The sequence below is a fragment of the Cajanus cajan genome, chromosome 1 (genome assembly GCF_000230855.2).
Source record: "Cajanus cajan strain Asha chromosome 1, NIPB_CcT2T_4, whole genome shotgun sequence".
Lineage (NCBI taxonomy): Eukaryota > Viridiplantae > Streptophyta > Magnoliopsida > Fabales > Fabaceae > Cajanus > Cajanus cajan.
This window is the reverse complement of record NC_138517.1, coordinates 43,732,567-43,753,239: the sequence shown is the minus strand read 5'-3', so window position 1 is coordinate 43,753,239 and position 20,673 is coordinate 43,732,567. Positions and strand designations below refer to the sequence as shown.

General features: G+C 32.8%; 1 protein-coding gene and 1 pseudogene across 10 annotated transcripts; one reads left to right on the top strand and one right to left on the bottom strand.

Annotated features, from left to right (window-relative positions):
• Nucleotides 1-1,119: 1,119 nt before the first annotated feature.
• On the top strand, nt 1,120-9,668 carry LOC109817018 (Rubisco methyltransferase family protein). 9 transcript variants are annotated; one of them, XR_014428184.1, is made up of 14 exons: nt 1,120-1,631; nt 1,940-2,015; nt 2,823-3,028; nt 6,471-6,557; nt 6,644-6,736; nt 7,362-7,516; nt 7,628-7,712; nt 7,796-7,882; nt 7,962-8,081; nt 8,358-8,459; nt 8,559-8,729; nt 8,837-8,878; nt 8,968-8,999; nt 9,345-9,668. XR_014428184.1 is itself a non-coding variant. In XM_020382212.3 (13 exons), the coding sequence occupies exons 1-11, from the start codon at nt 1,311-1,313 to the stop codon at nt 8,724-8,726; spliced, it is 1,500 nt and encodes a 499-aa protein (XP_020237801.2). In that variant the 5' UTR covers nt 1,120-1,310; the 3' UTR covers nt 8,727-8,729; nt 8,837-8,878; nt 9,165-9,668. The 9 variants fall into 9 exon arrangements, 3 of the variants coding, with proteins under 3 accessions (XP_020237801.2, XP_020237802.2, XP_020237800.2); XR_002241318.3 differs by having other exon boundaries at nt 9,165-9,668; XR_014428183.1 differs by lacking the exon at nt 8,968-8,999 and having other exon boundaries at nt 8,837-8,932.
• Nucleotides 9,669-11,944: 2,276 nt separating this feature from the next.
• On the bottom strand, nt 11,945-13,999 carry LOC109817017 (basic endochitinase-like; annotated as a pseudogene). The gene is made up of 2 exons (XR_014431176.1): nt 13,706-13,999; nt 11,945-12,984 (listed from the first exon to the last, which is right to left on the bottom strand). The product of XR_014431176.1 is annotated as a basic endochitinase-like (transcript).
• Between the last annotated feature and the right edge of the window lie 6,674 nt (nt 14,000-20,673).

Here is a 20,673-nt window from a genome sequence, read left to right as displayed (position 1 = left end):
ACTCTCAACATTTGCTTAAGTTCAACATATGCGATATACATTTCCTGGTCCAAGAAAGGGACAACAGGTTGGACAAGTCATAGTCACACTAGATGAATTATGGATTGATTGTAAAAAAAATTAGAAATTACACATGCGTTGATTATATGTCATTATTACTCATAAATGTGCTCACCATCATTACACGTCTTACATACATCTTGTTGACACGTTGGAATACATCCTCTCAGTGTATAAAGTATTAGTTGAGGAGTTAGGCAATGAACAATATTAATCACAACGTAATAAACCACAAATCTAACCTAATTTGGACATGGAAAGAAATAAAATGGGTTGTCTAAAATTCTCACATATACACATAAAAATGGATATGATGAAACTTTGATCAATTAAAAAGATGTTTCATGTGTAAGAATCTATGTCATACTAAGAAAAAAAAATCCTTCTCATGAAGAAATCGACTACCAACAATATTTTTTTTAATAATATTATATTGTTTTACCTTTCATTTTGTTCCTTATGTTATTTTAACTGGAAGTCAATTTTAATAATTTCAGATGTTGTTTGAAATTTTATTTTTATCAACTATACTATATTTATGTATTTTTATTTATTTTTTTCTTTTAAAGAATAATCAAACACATTATAAAATTATTAAGTATAAAAAATACCGTTAAAATAAAAATAAAAATTCATTTAAATATTAACTAATTTTTAAGTTAATAAATTAGTTAGAAAATATTTATTATAGAAAATTAATAATTTAAAAAAAACCAAAGTTGAAAAAAAAATGCAATTGAGTAATTGATTATAGAAATAAAAAATTTGTAAAATGTAAGTGAGAAATCAAATGTAAGACGAACAGTAAATTTAACACTATGATAAATATACTTTTTTAAGAATGGTATTTTGATAATTTTTAACATTATATTAAAATAGTGCATATTAGTCAACGGACAACTGAATTATGAATGGAAAATAGTATTTGCATCTATTCGATAAATAATGTTAAACATGCATTATTTGATCTTGGGTAATTATTTTTATTTATTTTAATATTAAAATAGTAAAAAAAAACCCGATTTTTATTCCCTCCGATCCAACCCAAATTCATACTTCCCTTTCACTCTTATCCTCCTCACTGTGACACAACTGTTCTTTCATTACAACACTCTAAAACCCCACACCAAAAATATCTCTCTAACCAAACCTCAACAGCACACACACTTCTTCTTCTTCCAACTTCTTTCTCCAAAACTGAAACCCTCTTTCTCAAAACGCATTTCCCAATTTCCCAAAACCCTAACCCTATGGAGCTCTCGCGCCTCTTCGTTTCCGACACGTGCTTCCTCTCCCCTCCGATTCGCTATTCCTCTTCGCCCACGTTCTTCGCCGTCAACCTCCGCCGCCGGAGGAGGAGGAGCAGCTTCTGCTCCGCCTCCAACCCCGACACCTTAATCGCCGGCGGCGATGCCGTCGTGGCCGGCGTCGGGGAGAAGCACGAGGAGGACCTGAAATCGTGGATGCACAAACACGGCCTACCTCCGTGCAATGTTGTTCTGAAGGATAAACCTTGCCACAATGATTCGCGTAAGCCTATACATTACGTTGCAGCTAGTCAAGATCTTCAGGTTCATTCACCACCGCAGAATAATTTCATTATCGTTATAATTTGTTGTTACTATTATTAGGTTGAGCTATTATTCAATTGGCGCTTATAGTGTTCATCATTTTAAATTTTAGTCTCTATGCAAGAAGATTACTAGTTTTAGTCCCTACACGTGTTGTTGTGAGTGCTTCTTGAGCAAATTACACCGACTCCTTGGGATTTTTCGAAATTTACTTGATTTTATTGCCTATTTTAACTTTATAGTAACCTCTTACAACGTTTTGAATTTGCATGATATCTTTGCCTTTTTTGTCTTTTTTTTCCTTGCAGGTTGGTGATGTTGCATTCTCCGTTCCTAATTCCTTGGTGGTTACCCTGGAGAGGGTCTTGGGAAACGAGACTGTTGGTAATTCTGCAATGTTGTTTTTAAACTTTGAAATTGACTTGTCTTGTGCCTCTCTCCATTACAATAGAATATGCAAATTGCATATATTTCACATATTTTCTTATTAATTTGCTAACAAGTGATGTAACTTAAAATAGCTTGAAAATGAAAAAACATTTTGGCCTTGTCTGTTTACTGTTTTTAAAAATAGTTTTCTGTTTTTTAAAATTTGTTTGTTCCTTGATTACATTTGAAAGCTTTTGTCTCCTGAGCATGTTTCTGTACTTTTGAAGTTTGTTCCTTGAGTATTTGTGCATAACATTTGAAGGAACCAAAAGAAGATGATGAGAAAATATCTCTCAACTGTTTATGTTTTTTGGTTTTTAAAATACTTGTTCTGGAAACAATTTCCAAAACTAAGTAGATGTTGGATAAGTAATTATTTGCAAAGAGTGTGAAATTGTTCTGGAAAGTTTTTAAAACAAAAAAAGTGAGAAGATAATCAAACAAGCCCTTAATACTTTCTTTTGATTAAAACATGTTTTTGGTTCATACTTATATGTTACTTTCATTCTTAATTTGGTCTCTATATGGATCTTAGAAAACAGTAGTTGATGATCACTTTCTATGTGTATATGGTAAACACCTTACCTTGAATTCATTTATAGGACAATGAAAAGGGTGGTTTGTGTCCTGTTTCATACTTGTAGCAATTGATTTTTTGTCACTGTGCAGTTCAAGTTTAATGAAAGCTAGTTATCAGAGGATTGGAGGTGTATAGAACTGTTTTAAAACTTTGAATTTATTTCTTGTGCTTTATTCATGCAGCTGAGCTATTGGCTACAAATAAATTGTCGGAATTGGCATGCTTGGCATTGTATCTGATGTATGAGAAAAAACAGGGGAAGAAGTCTTTCTGGTATCCATACATCAGGGAGCTTGATCGACAACGAGGTAGGGGCCAGCTAGCGGTGGAATCACCTCTTCTATGGTCAGAATCTGAGTTGGATTGCCTGTCAGGAAGTCCAATTAAGGTTTCCCCCAGTTTTCTCTTGACTAATGATGAATACTACATCAATTGTACTCAAGGTTGTCAAACTCGAGAGTCTACACAAACTCGTGGAGCTCTCGTAGACTTGTAAGAGTCTACCTAATATTAAAAGATATTAAAAAACATGAACACACAATATGATATCACTAATTCAACATTCTAAGTCTGAAATAAGTCAAATAGCAACAATAAAATGTCATAATACAAATCTTAACCATACATGAACAACCGAAAGTCGAAAACACATAAGTCCACAAGTCAAAACCATAAAACAAGATCTAAATTTATCAATCAAAGTCCAATCCTCCAACAAATTCATGTGCATCATCATCATCTTCATTTTCTTCAAGCTCATCCTCTTCATTTGATTATAAGGGTTCTTTAATATTCACATCATTAAAGACCAAATCCTCAAGGTCATCTAAAGTTGGATTGGTTGAATCTCCAACTGGTTCAGCATTTCCACCATCATTCACATTTTCATTTTCATCCCTAAGTGGTGGTTGGACATTCTCTCCATTAAAATTAGCATCTCCCTCCTCAGTTATCCACTCATCATCAGAATGAAGTTCATCAAAAGGAATAACAAGATTTTTTTTCACTTGTTTACTCTTTAACTTCAAGTTATTCATCACATAAACCAAATCATTCATCTTCCTTTGATGCAAGCGATTTCTTCTCTTTGTATGAACCTAGAAAATAGAACACAAAAACCAAAATTTCAAGATTACTTATAAGGCTATAACTCTTAATTTCTAAACATAAAAAATTAACAACTAAAAACAAAGACATTAATTCAATTACCATTTCAAATGAACTCTAGTTACGCTCACATCCAGAAGAGCTACAAGTTAGGCTTAGTACACGGATGGCAAACTTCTTTAACTTTGGACATCCATCCCCATAGAAGTCCCACCATTCTGCAGGAAGCATAACCTTCCTACTAGCCATTGCAGTATCAAGACTAAACAACCCTCTAGCATAATGAAAGTCAACAAGTTGCATACCGATCATGCTCCTCTCATTCAAGTCACTCACTAACCTTGTCATACAATTGTATAACCCTTGTTTAACCTCAACATAATCATCTCTAAAATTAGGGTCATAATGGAAATGGGGATTGAGGTAATATGCAGCTGCATGTAAGGGTCTATGGAGTTGTTTATCCCACCTTTCATCAATAATATTCCATACAGGTTCATAGCTATAAATATGAAATAAATACAAGTTAGGAATATTGCCATTATCATATACTAGAAACATGAGTACATAACTATACTAAATAAGAACATTAAATTTCAACGGAGATATAGTTTAGAATTAAGAAAAGTTTAACTTTTCTTAACATTGCCAAAGTTGATTTTTATTTTTTCCTTGGCACAATCCATCCCATCATATATAAAACCCATGGCAGGTTTTTCATCAGAATCCACCAAGCGAAGGACAGTCATAAGAGGAACAACGGCTTTGAGACATATGATTATGTTCTTCCATAGACGACTATCTAAAGCCATGCCTTCCACCTTTCTTCCCTCCGGTGTAGAGGAAAACTTACTTGATTTCCACTCATTTGAGCTAAACATACACATCAATGATGCTTTATTATCATTGAGACAAGATAGAGTTAAATAAGCTGTAGCAAATCTAGTTATACTGGGCCTAACCAAGTCCCTCCCCTTAGTGAACTTCTTCAACATGCTAATGAGCATTGTTCTAGAATATATGTAGGTGGTAATCTTTCTTCCTTTCTTGATAGTCACTTCATGAACCTTTAGCTTCTTCTCAAAATCCTCAAATATCAAATCAATACAGTGGGCAGCACATGGAGTCCAATACAAATTCTTCTGTGTTTGCATTAACATTTCACCTGCTGCCTTGTAATTTGCAGCATTGTCTGTAACAACTTGGACTACATTCTCTTCTCCTACATAATTGACAACATCATCCAACATTTTAAAAACTTCATCAGCTGTTTTAGAGATGTCAGATGTGTCTAATGAATATAGGAAGACTGTCCCCTTAGGACTATTGACCAAAAAGTTACAAATTGATCGCCTCTTCTTATCTGTCCATCCATTAGACATGATTGAACAACCAGTCCTCTTCCATTCCTTCTTAAACTCTTCAAGCATTGAATCGGTTTCAATCACAACTTGTTTCAAGAGCTTCTCCCTCACATCATGATAAGAAGGGGGTTTATAACCAATTCCATATCTCCCAATCATCTCACACATCTTTATAAACTCTACATTTTTAATGGAATTGAAGGGAATGACACTTGTGTAAAAATATCTTGCAACTTGTTGATCAACTTGGTCCTTGTAGTCTTTTTTCATCATTTGGTTTAATGTTATTTGAACTCCAGCACCACCAACTCCTTTTCCTTTTGTCAAAGCCCTCATGTCCATCTCTTTCTCTATGTCATCTTCCTCATCAATATCAAGCAATCTCTTTTTCCTCATTGATGTCTCTTTAGCCTCTGCAACAATTTTCATCATTAGAATTTTAACTTCTTCTGGTACCATTGCACATGGTTCAGAATCTTCTCTAGTACTAGCAAGGTGATGCTTAAATCTAAATATCCCCCCACTGACAGTTTTTGTGCAATAGTTGCACTTCACCTTTTTTCCATTGCCTTGAACATCTGTCCCGTGCTTCCACCCAATTTCAGTCCTATTTCTAGGGGCATTTTTCCTTGCTCTGGAAGAACAAACTCCATTGCTTGAAGACTTTGAGCCACCACCAATTTCAGACATCTTACTAATTATAGGAGACAAGAGTAACTAGTAAGAGACTAAGTAACACTAACAGACCAAAAAATCAAAAAATGTTAGGAGTAAGAAGTAACACTAACTAGCAGGAAAACGAAGTCAGACGGTGACCGGTGGGGAGCAGGAAAACCTGACGAATAGCTCGTTGTAAACTGTAGGGACGAGGCCGGAAGCTGCAACGACGGTGCTGGAAGCTGCAACGACGGCGTCGGGCGGATTGAACGAAGTCGGATGGTGTTTTGTATGCGGCGGAGGGAGAGAGATCGAAGAACAAAGAGGAGTCAGTGTTCGTTCGTATGCGCGGAGGGAAAGGGATTGAAGAAAATAGAGGTGCTCACTTAGGAACCCTAGCTAAAACGACGTTGTTTTGGGGCATTTAGGGGCAAAAAAAAAACTAACGTTGACTCGCGGACTCGCCCTCAGACTCGTGATTCTGAGCGAGTCTACCCGAGTCCACCCGAGTCTATCAAAAAATGATTCTGATCCCGAGTTAACTAGTTTTGCTACCCTAGACTCGTAGATTCGTACGAGTTTACGAGTTAACTCGAGAGTTTGACAACCATGATTGTACTGATGAGCGGCAATGTTAGGTTGGTTTAATGCTTCAATATTTTTCAAATATAATCAGTCTAAATTCTGATGTCTGTGATTTAGGCTGAAATAATTCAAAGGGAAGAAGCAATAAGAAAAGAGTATAATGAACTTGACACAGTCTGGTTTATGGCAGGTTCTCTGTTTCAGGTAAACAAAAATGCACTAGAACAAGTTCACCAGTTATTTACATTTTAAAAGTTAGTGCTTACACTATGTGCATAAATATAATGCAGCAATATCCATATGACATTCCTACGGAGGCTTTTTCATTTGAGATTTTCAAACAAGCCTTTGCTGCTATTCAGTCTTGTGTGGTGCATTTACAGGTAAAATTTCTTTGTTATCTGATATGTATAGACACAGTTAGAATTATGCTAAAAAACTCCAAACTAAACAGTGGCTTACCAATCGTTTAAGTCTATTTTGATTGAACTCTAATGAGGTTGTTACATTTGAACATGGAATCGAATTACCTGAATCTGAAATGCTGTAATCTTCCCTGACACAATTAAATATCAGGCTGTAGAGCTTTACTAGTTTACTTATTTGATCTAATTTTTAGATATATTTTAATTTTAATTGATTGTTGGATTTGTTAGATGAAGTGGTGATAATTTAAATAGAAAAATTTACTATTGCAACTGCTGAATGTGTTTGGGTTCCAGCATGCTTGGATATTATTGATCTTATTTCTTACTTTTGTGTACTGCAGTAATTTCCTTGCACTCCTTGGATAGTTGTTGTCATTACATTTCACGATTTCTCTTAATATGCTCTGATAGACTTCTAATTGATTAATTTAGTGTCCTGCTTTTGCCATTTAATATGTTTGCTGGGAGTTCAGTGCTCTACTGTCTGGACAACAGCAGTTGTTTGCCTTATATAATGTGCATATATTGCTTCGCTTTTTTTTTTAAAATGAAATTGATTGCTTATCCTTTTTGGAATCAGAAAGTTAGTTTAGCTCGGAGATTTGCTTTAGTTCCCTTGGGACCTCCTTTGCTGGCCTACCAAAGCAACTGTAAGGCAATGTTAACTGCAGTTGATGGTGCTGTTGAGCTCGCAGTTGATCGCCCATATAAAGCTGGGGACCCTATTGTTGTCTGGTATAATACTTTATTTGATTTCATGTAATTGGGATAAAGGACATAGTTTGGCAATGACTTTGTTTCTGTAATAGGAACTTCATTATAAGATTTACAGTTGATCATTTTCAGGTGTGGCCCACAATCTAACTCAAAGTTACTAATAAACTATGGTTTTGTTGATGAAAATAATTCCAATGATCGTCTAATAGTTGAGGTATGTGTTGGACATTTACTTTGTTTTGTACAATATTTTGTTGTTTAAATTCAAATTTAACCATGCTGATACAACTGTCCCAGGCAGCTTTAAATACTGAAGATCCACAGTATCAAGATAAAAGAATGGTGGCTCAAAGAAATGGAAAGTTATCAGTACAAGTTTTTCATGTATAAATACTGAACCTACTTCTGTTGAGCGTTATTTAGTGAAATTTCTCATTAATTCCTTAGTTCAACCTTTGTGTAGGTATATGTTGGGAAGGAAAGAGAAGCTGTCTTAGATATGCTTCCTTATATGCGTTTGGGCTATGTTTCAGATCCTTCTGAGATGCAATCTGTCATCTCCTCTCAAGGTCCAGTTTGTCCTGTAAGTTTGTTTCATCCAGTGCTTTCCCTATTTGAATTTTAAGAATGCCATCGTCACAGTCTAGTATCTGTCCCAGATACTGGTAAAATAAGTTCCGTTGATGTCCTATCCATTTATCTCTTATATATTTATTTCATAACTTGAGGGTCTGATCTTGGAAGTAGTGATAAATTAAAACATGATTTTATTCCCTTTTTCTAAAAAAAGTATTTGTATATAATTAAATGTAGAGTAAATCTTGCGATGAGAAAAGTTGACTCCATTTATACATTATAGGTAAGCCCTTGTATGGAACGGGCTGTGTTGGACCAGCTGGCTGATTATTTCAAGACACGACTGGCTGGTTACCCTACAACATTGGCTGAAGATGAATTGATGGTACTGTTTGTTTGAATTAGAAGTTCATAGTTCATTATAAATTTATAAGAAAGTCTAAAACTAGTCAACTTTTCATTGATAATTTATATATTTCATTAGCTGACAGATGGTAATCTGAATCCAAAGAAGCGAGTTGCTACCCAATATGTTAGGCTGGAAAAAAAAATGCTCCATGCCTGTTTGCAGGCAACCACTGATTTCATAAATCAGCTACCAGACCACAGTATATCTCCATGCCCTGCTCCCTATGCCCCTTTATTGAAATGAAAGGTCCAACTTCCTTTCTCTCTGCTTTCTAAACAACATAATGATTTTAATGAATTGGAAACGAAAATATCTGCAGTAAAATTCCTTAATTTTTGTCCTTTACTTTGTAGGAATTGAATGTCTGTACTGTACAACATGGATCGCAGAGTCAGGTCAGTCAAATTAAATACTGGATATGCATTCTATTAGAAATCACCTGAATTAGGGTAATTTTAGTTTACCCTCTTCATGCCTATTTCAGGATGTGGATTAGACTTTTAAGGATTTGATACGGTAATCATGATTCTTTAAACTACTCGCCATATGAAAAACAACACCCTTCGTGTAGCAAAGGGTTCAATATCTGCTGAATTGTAATACGATAATCCATTTTTTTATAAAAATAAATTGATTGTTTTATGTTGATTTGTTATCTAATCAGGATTGTATTTTTCTCAGATTTCTAACTGCTTGAGTTGATGCTTTTGCATCATGGACTAGGATCTAGTTGTAGTAGTAGTGGAGTGGACTGATAATTCCTGTATCTAAAGAAAGAACAAGGCATGGCGTTTAATTTTGAAAAACCATGACACATTGAATAATGTAATTTCTGAATACTATGATGGATTGATTTCGTAGGTCAATTACAAGTTCATATATTTGAATCATGGCTCATTGAACAATGATGCAAGAGTGTCCCGGATTAAAATGGTTACAGGTGTGCTTTTCCGGTGAAGATAAAAATCCCAGTGAGTGTTTTCTGTGTGCCTCTTCATGAAGGCGTTGCTTCATTCCCTAGGTAGGAAAGGAAGCACCATCACTTGGGAAAATTTTTGTGTCTTACTGTAATTGCACTGATGGTTATAAATGAGTGTTGGAATGATACTCATCTTTGTAAATGGAAACCTGAATCACAAATTCTAATTCAATTGTGTATATAGTTCTATGCAGTTCTCTGGATTATATTGATCCGTTTTTCTGATTTTGTACGTCAAACCATTTGAGTGTAGAGTAGACGTTGTTTACTTAAAAAATTGTTGAAAAAATGTTAAATGTCACTAGTTATTTTACTCTATGTAACGGGGAAAAAGGCTGAATGAGAACGAATTCTAGTGAGCCACAGAAAAGAGGATAAGGTGGTTGGTCTAGGTGTTGTGGACTTGTGGGCTTATTAGAGTTGAGCTTAGAGGTAGTTTATGTACTATATAACTAATATTGCCTTTGATTTTCACTAAATAAATATTTTTCACAAATTAGCAAAAAATTGAAGCCGTTACCCAATTAGGGCGTTGAAGCAATTAAAAGTCAAGTAGGGGGAGAGGTAAACAAATAATTTGAATTTAAGTGGGATAAAATTGAACCATAATGGGGAAATTTTGATATGTAGCAGCGTTTGTTTATGTTGATTTTCACAATAATATCTGGACCGCGGTCTTGCTGACCTGATGCAAAGTGCAACTATTCATCCCAGAAACCAGCCAATGTGGTTTTCATACAGTAGTCTAGATTGCTGCGTATATATTGGCTATTGGCAACTTCTGGCTGCAAGGGTTTAAATAAAAATTGAATATCCCTCTATATCTAATAATGTGGCTATTTTCCATCTGATTTATTCTCCTAATTGATTCTACTGATAGTTGACTTGGTTTCGTTACATTGTTTACTTGTTATAGACTTTAATTTAAGGTCATTTGACTTGTGTAAAAGTCTAGTTTGAAAGTCTATTTTTACGTGGTTTGTTCTATACAAAGTCTGTAAATAGGGCAATAGAATTATACACTCAAGTAGGCTAACAAGCATAAATATTAAAATCATTATTATTAATTAGGTTAAATATGTTTTTAATTTTTTTGTAAACTTAGCATATTTTGATTTTTGTCTCTGAATTTTTTTTCTTTGTTTTTATTCTTTTTAAATTTAAAACTATTATTTGTCTTTACTTTTATGTAACCATTTTTAATTGTGTTCATTAGAAGGTTGTAACCATTTTAAATGATACACATAATTGTTTGTGATATTTTATCTGTATTTGATTATTAAGTTTTTGTACAAATCCTTAAAATAATGGTTAAATAATACTTTTGGTTCTTTTTTTATTTTCAAGATTCAATTTGGTCCATCTATTTTTAAATAGTCTAATTTAGTCTTCTAACTTTTTTTTTTTTTAATAATATTCAATCTTATCCTTTCATCCAAATTGACATTAATGTCGTTAATGAAATTAGAAGGAAAGACAACATTAAACATTGAAAATTAAAGAATTAAATTAAATATTTTAAAAATAATGAGACTAGATTCCTACAAATTATTGTTATATGAAGAGGGATCCATTATTAAGAGTAAGTTTAATTAAATTTGTTTCAATCGATAACTTATGTTCAACTGTTGAATTAAAAGTTCTCAATGTATAGATCAATTCTATAAATTTTTAAAAAATTTAAAAACTATGTGATATCTCTTTTTATTAATTCAAATCAATGTATACAATACCTTTATGATTATTTGTCAATTTAAATTAATAAAGTAAAATATCAAATAGTTTAATTTAACGACTGAATTGTTAAAATATGATGTAAATTATAAATTATTGAGTAGAGTAAATTCTAAGTAGAGACTTAATCTTAAAGTAAATGGATCTCATATATATATATATATAGGAGTGATCCATTTACTCTAGGAGTAAGTCTATCTAGACTTAGTCCATTTTATAACTCATGTTCTATATTATGAGAGAGATCAAATGACTCCAAAAGTAACTCATGATAAAGTTATTCTATTAAATAACTCATGTTATATATTAAATTTTAATTATCCAATCGTTAAATTAAATATTCTTAATTGTTAATTTGAATTAATGAAATAAAGTATTAAATAATTTTTAAATTTTTTAAAAAATTATAAATTTGATCTATACATTAAAAACTTTTAATTTAATGAATAAATCGTTAAAATTTAACATATAACATAAGTTATTTAATGTAACTTTATCATGAGTTACTCTTGAAGTAAATATATATATATATATATATATATATATATATATATATTAATATATATAGGAATTTACTCCAAGAATAAAGTTATTTAGACTTATTTCACTCAATAACTCATGTTTTACATCAAATTTCAATGATTCATCTATTGAATTTAAAGTTTTTAATGCATAGATAAAGTTTACAAAATTTTAAAAAATTTAAAAACTATTTGATACTTTATTTTAATAATTCAAATTGATGGATAATTATAAAAGTATTTTATACATTCATGATTATATTAATGAAAAAGAATATCAAATAGTTTTTAAAATGTTAAAAAAATTGTACATATTTAATTTATATATTAAATTTTTTTAATTCATCGGTCGAGTATATTTTACCCATTTAATTATTCTTACTTTAAAAAGATTTTTTTAGTGATTGTTTCACGTATATTATGACTGAAGAGTAAGACAATAATAAAGGAATTTCTAGTTACAAATTAATAGTTAGTGCATGTAACGAGTGACACTTTCTAAAATACACTCTTATTTCATTTTCATAGGAATCAACTTCTATCGTAAATTACAACTAGAAAATAGGAGTTTAGATTCGATTCCTTAGTTAACTAGAGTTATTTGAAGCACCTAGTCTCGTCACAACTTTTATTTAATAGCAGTGGAGACACATTATAAGAACATTAATTGTCCCTTAGGTTCAAACACTTCCACTAATTTTGCCACTATATCCAGATTGCGAATCATGATACCTGTCCCATAGCATCACACCTCCATATTTAGGTGACCGAACAATAGGAAGCAGTTGATTTATGAGAACTTGTGATGGCACAAAACCAGTAGTAGCTGCTGCATGTGAGGCAGGAAGTCCAACAAAGAACTTGCCAGCTTTAATAGATGTGGTCCACTGGTTCCATGCACTCTTAAACCCATTAGGGTTTGAGGTAAACTCACATTGAGGATTGTTGTAGAATTGAATCCAAACATGGTCAAAAAGGCCAGTAGCAAGTGCATTGTGGAGTATATTATTTTGGAATGGACATTGTGGTGCAGCAGTTAAGTAAAATTTTCTTTTAGAAGCAACATAATGTTCATGCAGCTTATTAGCAAGTGCCACATAGTGGGGTTCCCCACCTTCAATGTCAAAATCCACCCCATCCAATATGGCATCACCAAAAGGCCTAGAGTTTGAGTTCCCTCCCAAGAAGTTGTTCCAAATGAAGTCTGGCCTCATCTGGGGATGACAAAGTGTAGGTGTTTGCTGCCACCTCCAATGAAAAGCATAACCTTAGTGAATGACATATTCAAAATTTTGAGTTAGTGGCATAAATTATATGTGAATGGAAAGCATAACCTATGTCAATGGCAGATCGAAGATCAATCGTACATGTAAAAATAAAGACATAAATATTATGTGAATCTTTCTAAACTCTTTTTAATACCTTTTATATATAACATTATTGTTAATATTTTCTATTATTTTATCATGTTTATCTTTTTTTATAATCATGTAATTAATATGAAATATTTACCAATTTTATCAATGATTAATTTTTATTGAGAAACTTGATTGATCATTATTCATAATATATTTTTCCTTTCCAATGTTCACATTTTTTTGTTCCACAATACTTGAACATGAGATTTTGCACAAGAAAATTGAAATTAAATCATTATTATTAGGGTTAGGACAAATAATTTGTTGATTTTTGGTGCATCTTAATTTTATAAAATTAAAAGAGAAAATCGAATGAGAAGTGTGATCTATCAAAATTTGTTGGTTACAATAAATTTTAGCCTATAATGAAGAGAGTTTATACTAGAATGTCACTAACAATCCTTTAAATCATACTAATATTTAAATGAAAAATGCTAAACATATAATCAGATTGATAAACTTGAAATAATAGGTTCAAATATATAACAATAGAGGGGAAAAATAAACTAAAAAAACTCATGATATTTATCTGTAAATTTATTTGGATGCTTTTGTACACCCTCAACTTACCTTAGTCCCCCTGCTTTGGCAGTTCTTGATGCTATTGCCTAACCCTTGGCAACCATTAGCCTGAGGGGAACAATGACCTGCTAGATTGATTTGAGGTTCACGACCGTTGCTAAAAGATGAGAGGAATGCTATGTTCACAATTTGGAAGCGTCCAGTGCTACATGTATCTCTCAAACGACCTTCACCTGTATTTTGGCCCCAGTAAATCACAAGGCTTCCTGCATTTGATTTTGAAAGTAAGGTCAATGAAGTCAAGAGGAGAAGACACAAAGGGTGTGCAAGTTTGTTCCTCATGGCTAGGGTGAGTGTGGAGGTATTCTTAAAATTGATTGCACGTACAAGTTCTATATATGGTAAGTGATAATTAATATATAGAGGATTGAAAATTACTTGAAAATATGATTTACTTCTTTTTACTTGTCAAATTTAGAGTTTTCAAAGTGCACACGAATTTATTCACCATGAGTTATAATAACTCAATATTTTAAATGGTTAATTAAACCTGACTCACTTTTTGGTGAGTTTGGAAAATTTTAATCCAACTGATCCATCAAATTTTTTTAAAATTAAAATTTATTTTTTTGACTACTTAAAAATTAAATTTTTTAAAAAAGATTAATTATATATTTTTGTTTTTTAATAAATAAAATAAAAAATAATAATTTTTTCCATCAAAAAATCAAATCTATCATTGATCTAAATACAAATATAAAAAAATATCAATCAAAACTTTAAATAATAACTATATAAAATATAAAAATATAAATATTTTAATTGTAATAGATTAAATAAATCAACAACTTTCTTAAATTCCAACCCATTTATCTTAAGTGTTAAATGAGTCAATTTAAAATTAAATCAAAATTAATATTTTTTTTCCTAACTCGACTCAATTTAGACATGTAATAAGTCAAGTTGACCACCAAATTAGATTCACTATGACAGCTTCCTCACATTGACAAAGAAAGACCAAGGTATTGAGTAAGTTAATGCGTGGACTGTGGAGTCACATTCTTACCTAAATACTGAATGTTACATATGGGAAAAAATCTGAGCCCCACCTCAACTACGTATAAGACTAACAAAAAAATAAAATAAAATGTATATAAGTTAACGACAATTATTGTTTATTATAAAGTTGAATAATTATGCTCAAAATCCACGTTTTAAAAATAAATAATAAATAAAATTGTTGACACCAACTTCTGACTTAACACTGTTGCGTTGTTAGAAGATTTAATTTAAAAGGAAAAAATGATACCAACAAATAATAACTAATAAGTATCGATGATGATTATGAACGTGTGTATAGGGAGCCATTTCGTGGTTTGGAATTCAAATCCGTTACTGATTGGTTCAAATCTTATCTCAATTGCAATTTTTTATTTTAAAAAAACTAATAATCAAGGAGTTTATGAAAATAATTTACAAACTACTAAAATGATTTTTTAAATAAATATATTTTAGTTAAGAATAATTTATAGGTTAGTTAAAATAAACTATAAATCTATCAAGATCCTATTAAACACATTTGGAAAAAAAACAAATCTCTTAGATCATATATATCAAATTTTTTTAAATTTGAACAACAACTTGAAGGTAATCAAAATTTTCATATTTTAGTATATTTTGAAATGAATATATTACGTCAATTTTGTTTTATAAGAATGAAGTATCAAATCATTTTGGATTAATATAAAATTTTGTATATATGATCTAAGAGATATGAACTTTCAATCTAACGGTTGGATTTTCAAAATTCATATTTAATATAAAATTATTGAGTGGTATAACACTTAGTAAAAGTTACACCGGTATCGTTTAAACCCTCCTATCATATATATATATATATATATATATATATTAATGTATTTATTAGAAGAATTTTAATATTATTTAATTATTTGATATGAACTTTATTTTTATATAAAACTTATGTTATTGTTACTAAAAGGGAGAAATATATTTGATATTATTTATCTATTTTATGTGAGCTCTATTTTAATATAAAAATAATTTTTAATTAATATTTGAATTATTTTTTATAAGACTATTTTTATGAAAAATATGTTTTTATCAAGAATTATTTATGTTATTTATTAAAAAGAGAAAATATGTTTAATTATTTTATGAGAAGGGAAGGAGGGAGGTAGTAGTCTTTTGCTAAATAGTACTATTATTATTATTATTATTATTATTATTATTTGTTTTTATTATTTTTAAGAAATGAGTTGTCAAAAGTTACTTTTCATGCTTCTCATTTCTTTTCTACACGCTTGAAGACTCAAGAGAATCATCACCGGGGAACCACACATACTTCATCTTCTACTCATCCAGGTAAGGGGGGGGGGGTGAGAAACCTCACTCGGGGTGTGGAAATAACTGTTAGTAGTAGGATTGACCCCATTTTCTTGCTTGATGTATGTCTATTGTAACGACCCGCCATGATCTCTACTGATGGAAATCTAATCCCCAACGATCCATTTGGAAGAGGTAAGACCAAGAAAGGTGAAGGATGATCCAAGAAGGCTCACCCATGAAGACCATTGGGCCTTTAATTAGGTACATGGTTAGGAAGCTAGAGGAGACTTCTAAAGAGGAGGTGCTCAAAGACCTTTGCTCATCATGAGCATTGATTATAGTTCCTCTTATTAGTCTCTTAAGTTTCCATTGTACATACTTGTATAGTTATTTTCTTGTACCTTGTATATAGTAGATACTTGAATAGGTGTATTTTTGCCTTTGTATTTGTGAGGCACTTTATTTCCTTTTTAGTAGCTATTGTATATTGTTTCTAGGGTAGGTTACTTGGACACTTGGACTCCATTTAACCTAACCTAGAAATACATTCTTTTCTTAGTTTTCTAGTAGTAGGATTGGGAGTGGCATTAGCAAGCTAGAGAGTGCCATTAGCAAGCTAGAGAGTGTTACTAGCAATTTAGGCAAAAGGTGGTCCTAGGCTAAAATTTACATATTGGACTCATTTTACTCCTAATTTTTCATAGATTTGATTTAGCTAGGTTCCGTTCACATTGGATGAACCTAACTAAACCAAATTAACAATTTCAAAACCGGTTGGAGTAAATTAATTCCAAAGAGCCACCCACCTAGATGTGTTCACACTTGTGTTCACACTTGTGTTCACACTTGGCCAAATTGCTTGGTTCTTCTCAAGCTTAGAAGCTTGAAGCACAAGCTTCTCCTTAGCTTGCTTACTAAGCAAGCTAAGTGAGTAGCTTGCTCTCCAAGCCTCTAGACCATGGATGGTTAGCTAGACCTTACCATGGTTCCTAGTGAACCATGGTTAAGACTAGCTTGCTCTCCAAGCTTCCTACTCCTATATTTTCATTTTTCCTTCATTGTAAAACACTTTTGATGTAATTGAGATTGTATATTCTGAATAGAGTTCAGATTTCTCTCTTCCAAAAGTCCCTAAACCTCTTTGAGTGCATCCAATTCTCTTATCCCTTTCATAGAAGAGTGTGGTGAGAATTGAAGGGGCTTATCTCTTCTTCAAGGAGTGGCGCCTCTTGGGAGTGTTTCTCCACCAACCGTGGTGGTCTTAAGGCCTCCTCCTCCATAGGAGACCTTAACCAAGCATAGGAAGAATCAAGGAGTTCAAGATCTAGGGAGGAGCTTGAAGGGAACTCAACATCAATCCGGGTCTCCAACAAGTTTTCCATCATTTGGTATCAAAAGCTAGGTCTCCTTGGTAATTTCGTTCCTATGCTTCTTTGTCTTGTTTGTTCGGTTCATATCAATATTAATATGTGTCTTTGCTGTTCTTCCATGTATTTCCTTTTTGAGTCTTGTGTTTGTGTGCCTTGAGTGGTTCTTGTGTCACAACTATAAATCTATAGAACACACTCACCTTGTCTTGCTTTTCTTGATTCATTTTATAATTTCTTGTGAATCAATCTTTGTATGTGCCTTTAGGTATTCTTTGTATGTCTTTTTAATTGTTTTAGGACTGCTTATATCTTTCTTTGGACTCCTATAATATTCGGTCATAAAAAAATTCCTAAAAAGAAACAAGAATACAAGCTTTTTACATTTCTTAATCTACTAGTTTTGTCTTAGAGTCATGTGTAGTTCTTTTACTTGTCATTAAATCCTTGTTCTACCTTTTTCTTTTTGAATCTTATTGTGTTAACCTCTGTTCTTGATTGTGTCATTGCTGGTTGAACATTAAATAACTCTTAGTGTGCCCATAAAAAGATTCCAATGCATGTTATTAGACCTAACATGTTATAGAGTCAATTTTTGTGAACTTCAATTGCTATTTGTTTCATAGCAATTTGTGACCAGCAATTCCTTGTGCGTTTTGTGCTTGTTTTGACAAAAGAAAACAGAGGTAGAAGTGTATTGAAAACGAAAATTAAAGTGTACAAAAGAAGTTAACAAACTAGTACAAAAACTAGTAACATTTTGTGTTGAAATTTTTGACTAGTACACTTACACTTCTACTCTTCTTGTTCTTCTTTTCTCCACGACTTGGAAACCTCTTTATTAATTGTTTGGCCTCTGTTTGAAGTGCTTACTCTCTGTATTGAAAGAAAAGAAAGAAAGAAAAGTGACAAAAAGAAAAGAAAAAGAAAAGAAAACAAAAGAGAAAACCTAGAAAAATTAAAGTGAAAACAAAGCAAATTTTGTAGCACTTGGCCTTGAATTTTTGTGAGGTTTGCTTGCTGTCCAGTGGCTGGAAAAAGAATTTAAAACCATCAAAACATTGCACAAATTTTTGTTTTAATTTTTGTAATCCATTCTAGTGCCATTCCTAGGTTTAATCCTTTGTGTGCTAGCCTTTGAAAATTGCCTTTATTTGTTGCTTTGTGTCTTCTTGGCTCTCTTTGTTTTGTCACACTAATTCCTATTAGAGTATAGCCTTTTCTAAATTGTGCTTTTCAGTTTTCATTCATTGGCCTCTATTCTCTCTTGTTTGGTTGCTATTCCTTGTGAGACATAATTTTTCTTCAAGCCATCACACTTGGAAGGAAAGCTTAATTGAGACATATTGGATCATCTCAAAGGAGTTTATACTTGAAGGAGATTGAGGTACACCCAACCTGAGTGAAACACCTTTGGATAGGCTAATTTGTTTGTTGTTTTGCAGCCAAGACTTGTTTTCATTTTAGGTCACAAATTAGAGACTGATTTGGAAACAAAACTAGTGACGGATTTGAAGCCATTAGTGACGGATTTGGCTAACTTGGTGAAGGCTTGGTGGAGACCAATTTGGGAAGCTTCCCCTTGACTTCAAGGCTGTTCCAAACCTGTCCTAGCTGCCCTTGGTGGAAAATTCTTCAAGAAAACTTGTTTTTAGATTGTTTCCTTTATCTTGTAACTCTTTAACCCTACTTGGGTTAGTTTTGTTTAATTTTGCTATTGTATACAAACCTACATTTAGGAGTGGTTGTTTGGGACATTTTTTAAGTTCCACCACTTCCTAAATAGTTCTAAATAAAGACTAATAGACTCGGTTAGTACATGTGGAAGGGTCCCCAAAGGCTTTAAGTGCCATTTGGGCTTCCACTAGGACACGCCTAGATTTACTAGCTTTCATACTTCGTTTGTAGCTTGTGGAAGTGTCCCAAAAGGCTTCAAGTGCCACTTGGACTTCCACATTAGGACCCTACGACTAGTATATGCTTTACTTTCTTTCCATATACTTGCTTAGCTTCTAAGTTCGTTTAGAAGGCTTCCATTGCCTATTAGGGGTTCCGTGCACACACACACAACTAACTTGCTTGTTTGTGTGAAAACTTTGATTTGTAAGAAAGGTATTAGGGGGTTTAGTAATTTCCACTTGAAAAGGCTTGGTTATTAAGTGGCTCTTTGTAGCTCACCTCCCTTGATAGTGCAACTTGTATACTTAGACCTCCAAAGTACTTAGTATTACACCAAAAGAGAAAACCTTTGTGAAAATTTTTATCACTCACTTTGCAAATTTGCTAAAGACTTGTGAAAACCTTTCTTCTTGCAAAAATGAGTGATCATTCTCATAATAGTAGTGTGCATGGTAAACATTCTCCTAAAAGTCATACAAGCACTAAAGATGAGCTTAGACAACTTAGGGAATATATTAGAAAAAAAGAAATAGAAAATGAGAAAAATAATGAAACAATTAGAGAGTTGCTTAATAAACTTGTGGTGGGGGGTGAGACTAGCAAACCCCATGCCAATGAAGGTGAGGGGCCTTCTAGGTCCCATAAGCCTAGACATGGAGAAGAATCATCTAGGCCTAGAAGTCACCATTCACACACTCACCCATCCTCAAGTGAAGGGTTTTATAGTAGTCACCATGATGATGGCTACTATCAAAGACCCCCTAGGCATCATAGGCCTAGGCATGATGCAACTACTCTTAGAGAACCTAGGTTTGACCTTCCTCCCTTCCATGGAAAAGATAATGTTGATGATTACTTGGATTGGGAGATGAAGGTTGAACAACTCTTCACTTGCCACAATGTGAGTGAAGAGAGAAAGGTTCCCATGGCTACCCTAAGCTTTCAAGGGTATGCCATGCATTGGTGGACTTCCCTAATGAGAGAAAGACAAATTATGAGAGAGCCCTCCATTAGATATTGGAATGAACTTAGGAGTGCCTTAAGGAGAAGGCACATTCCTCCTTATTTTGAGAGGGAGTTAATGGACAAGCTCCAAAGACTCCAACAAAGGAACCTTAGTGTGGAGGAATATAGGCAAAAAATGGAGTTGCTTATGCTAAGGGCTGGAATTAGGGAAGAAGAGAGAACCACCATTGCTAGGTTCCAAAGTGGTCTTAACCTAGAAATTAGGGACAAGGTTGAACTACTACCCTATAAAGACCTTAATGAACTAGTTCAACTTTGTGTGAGGGTAGAGCAACAACTTAGAAGAAAGCCTAGCTTTAGGAAAGAAACTACTCCCTACCCTAAGAAGGACTTCAAGAAGGAGGGTCACTCCTCTTATTCAAAGGATAGACCACT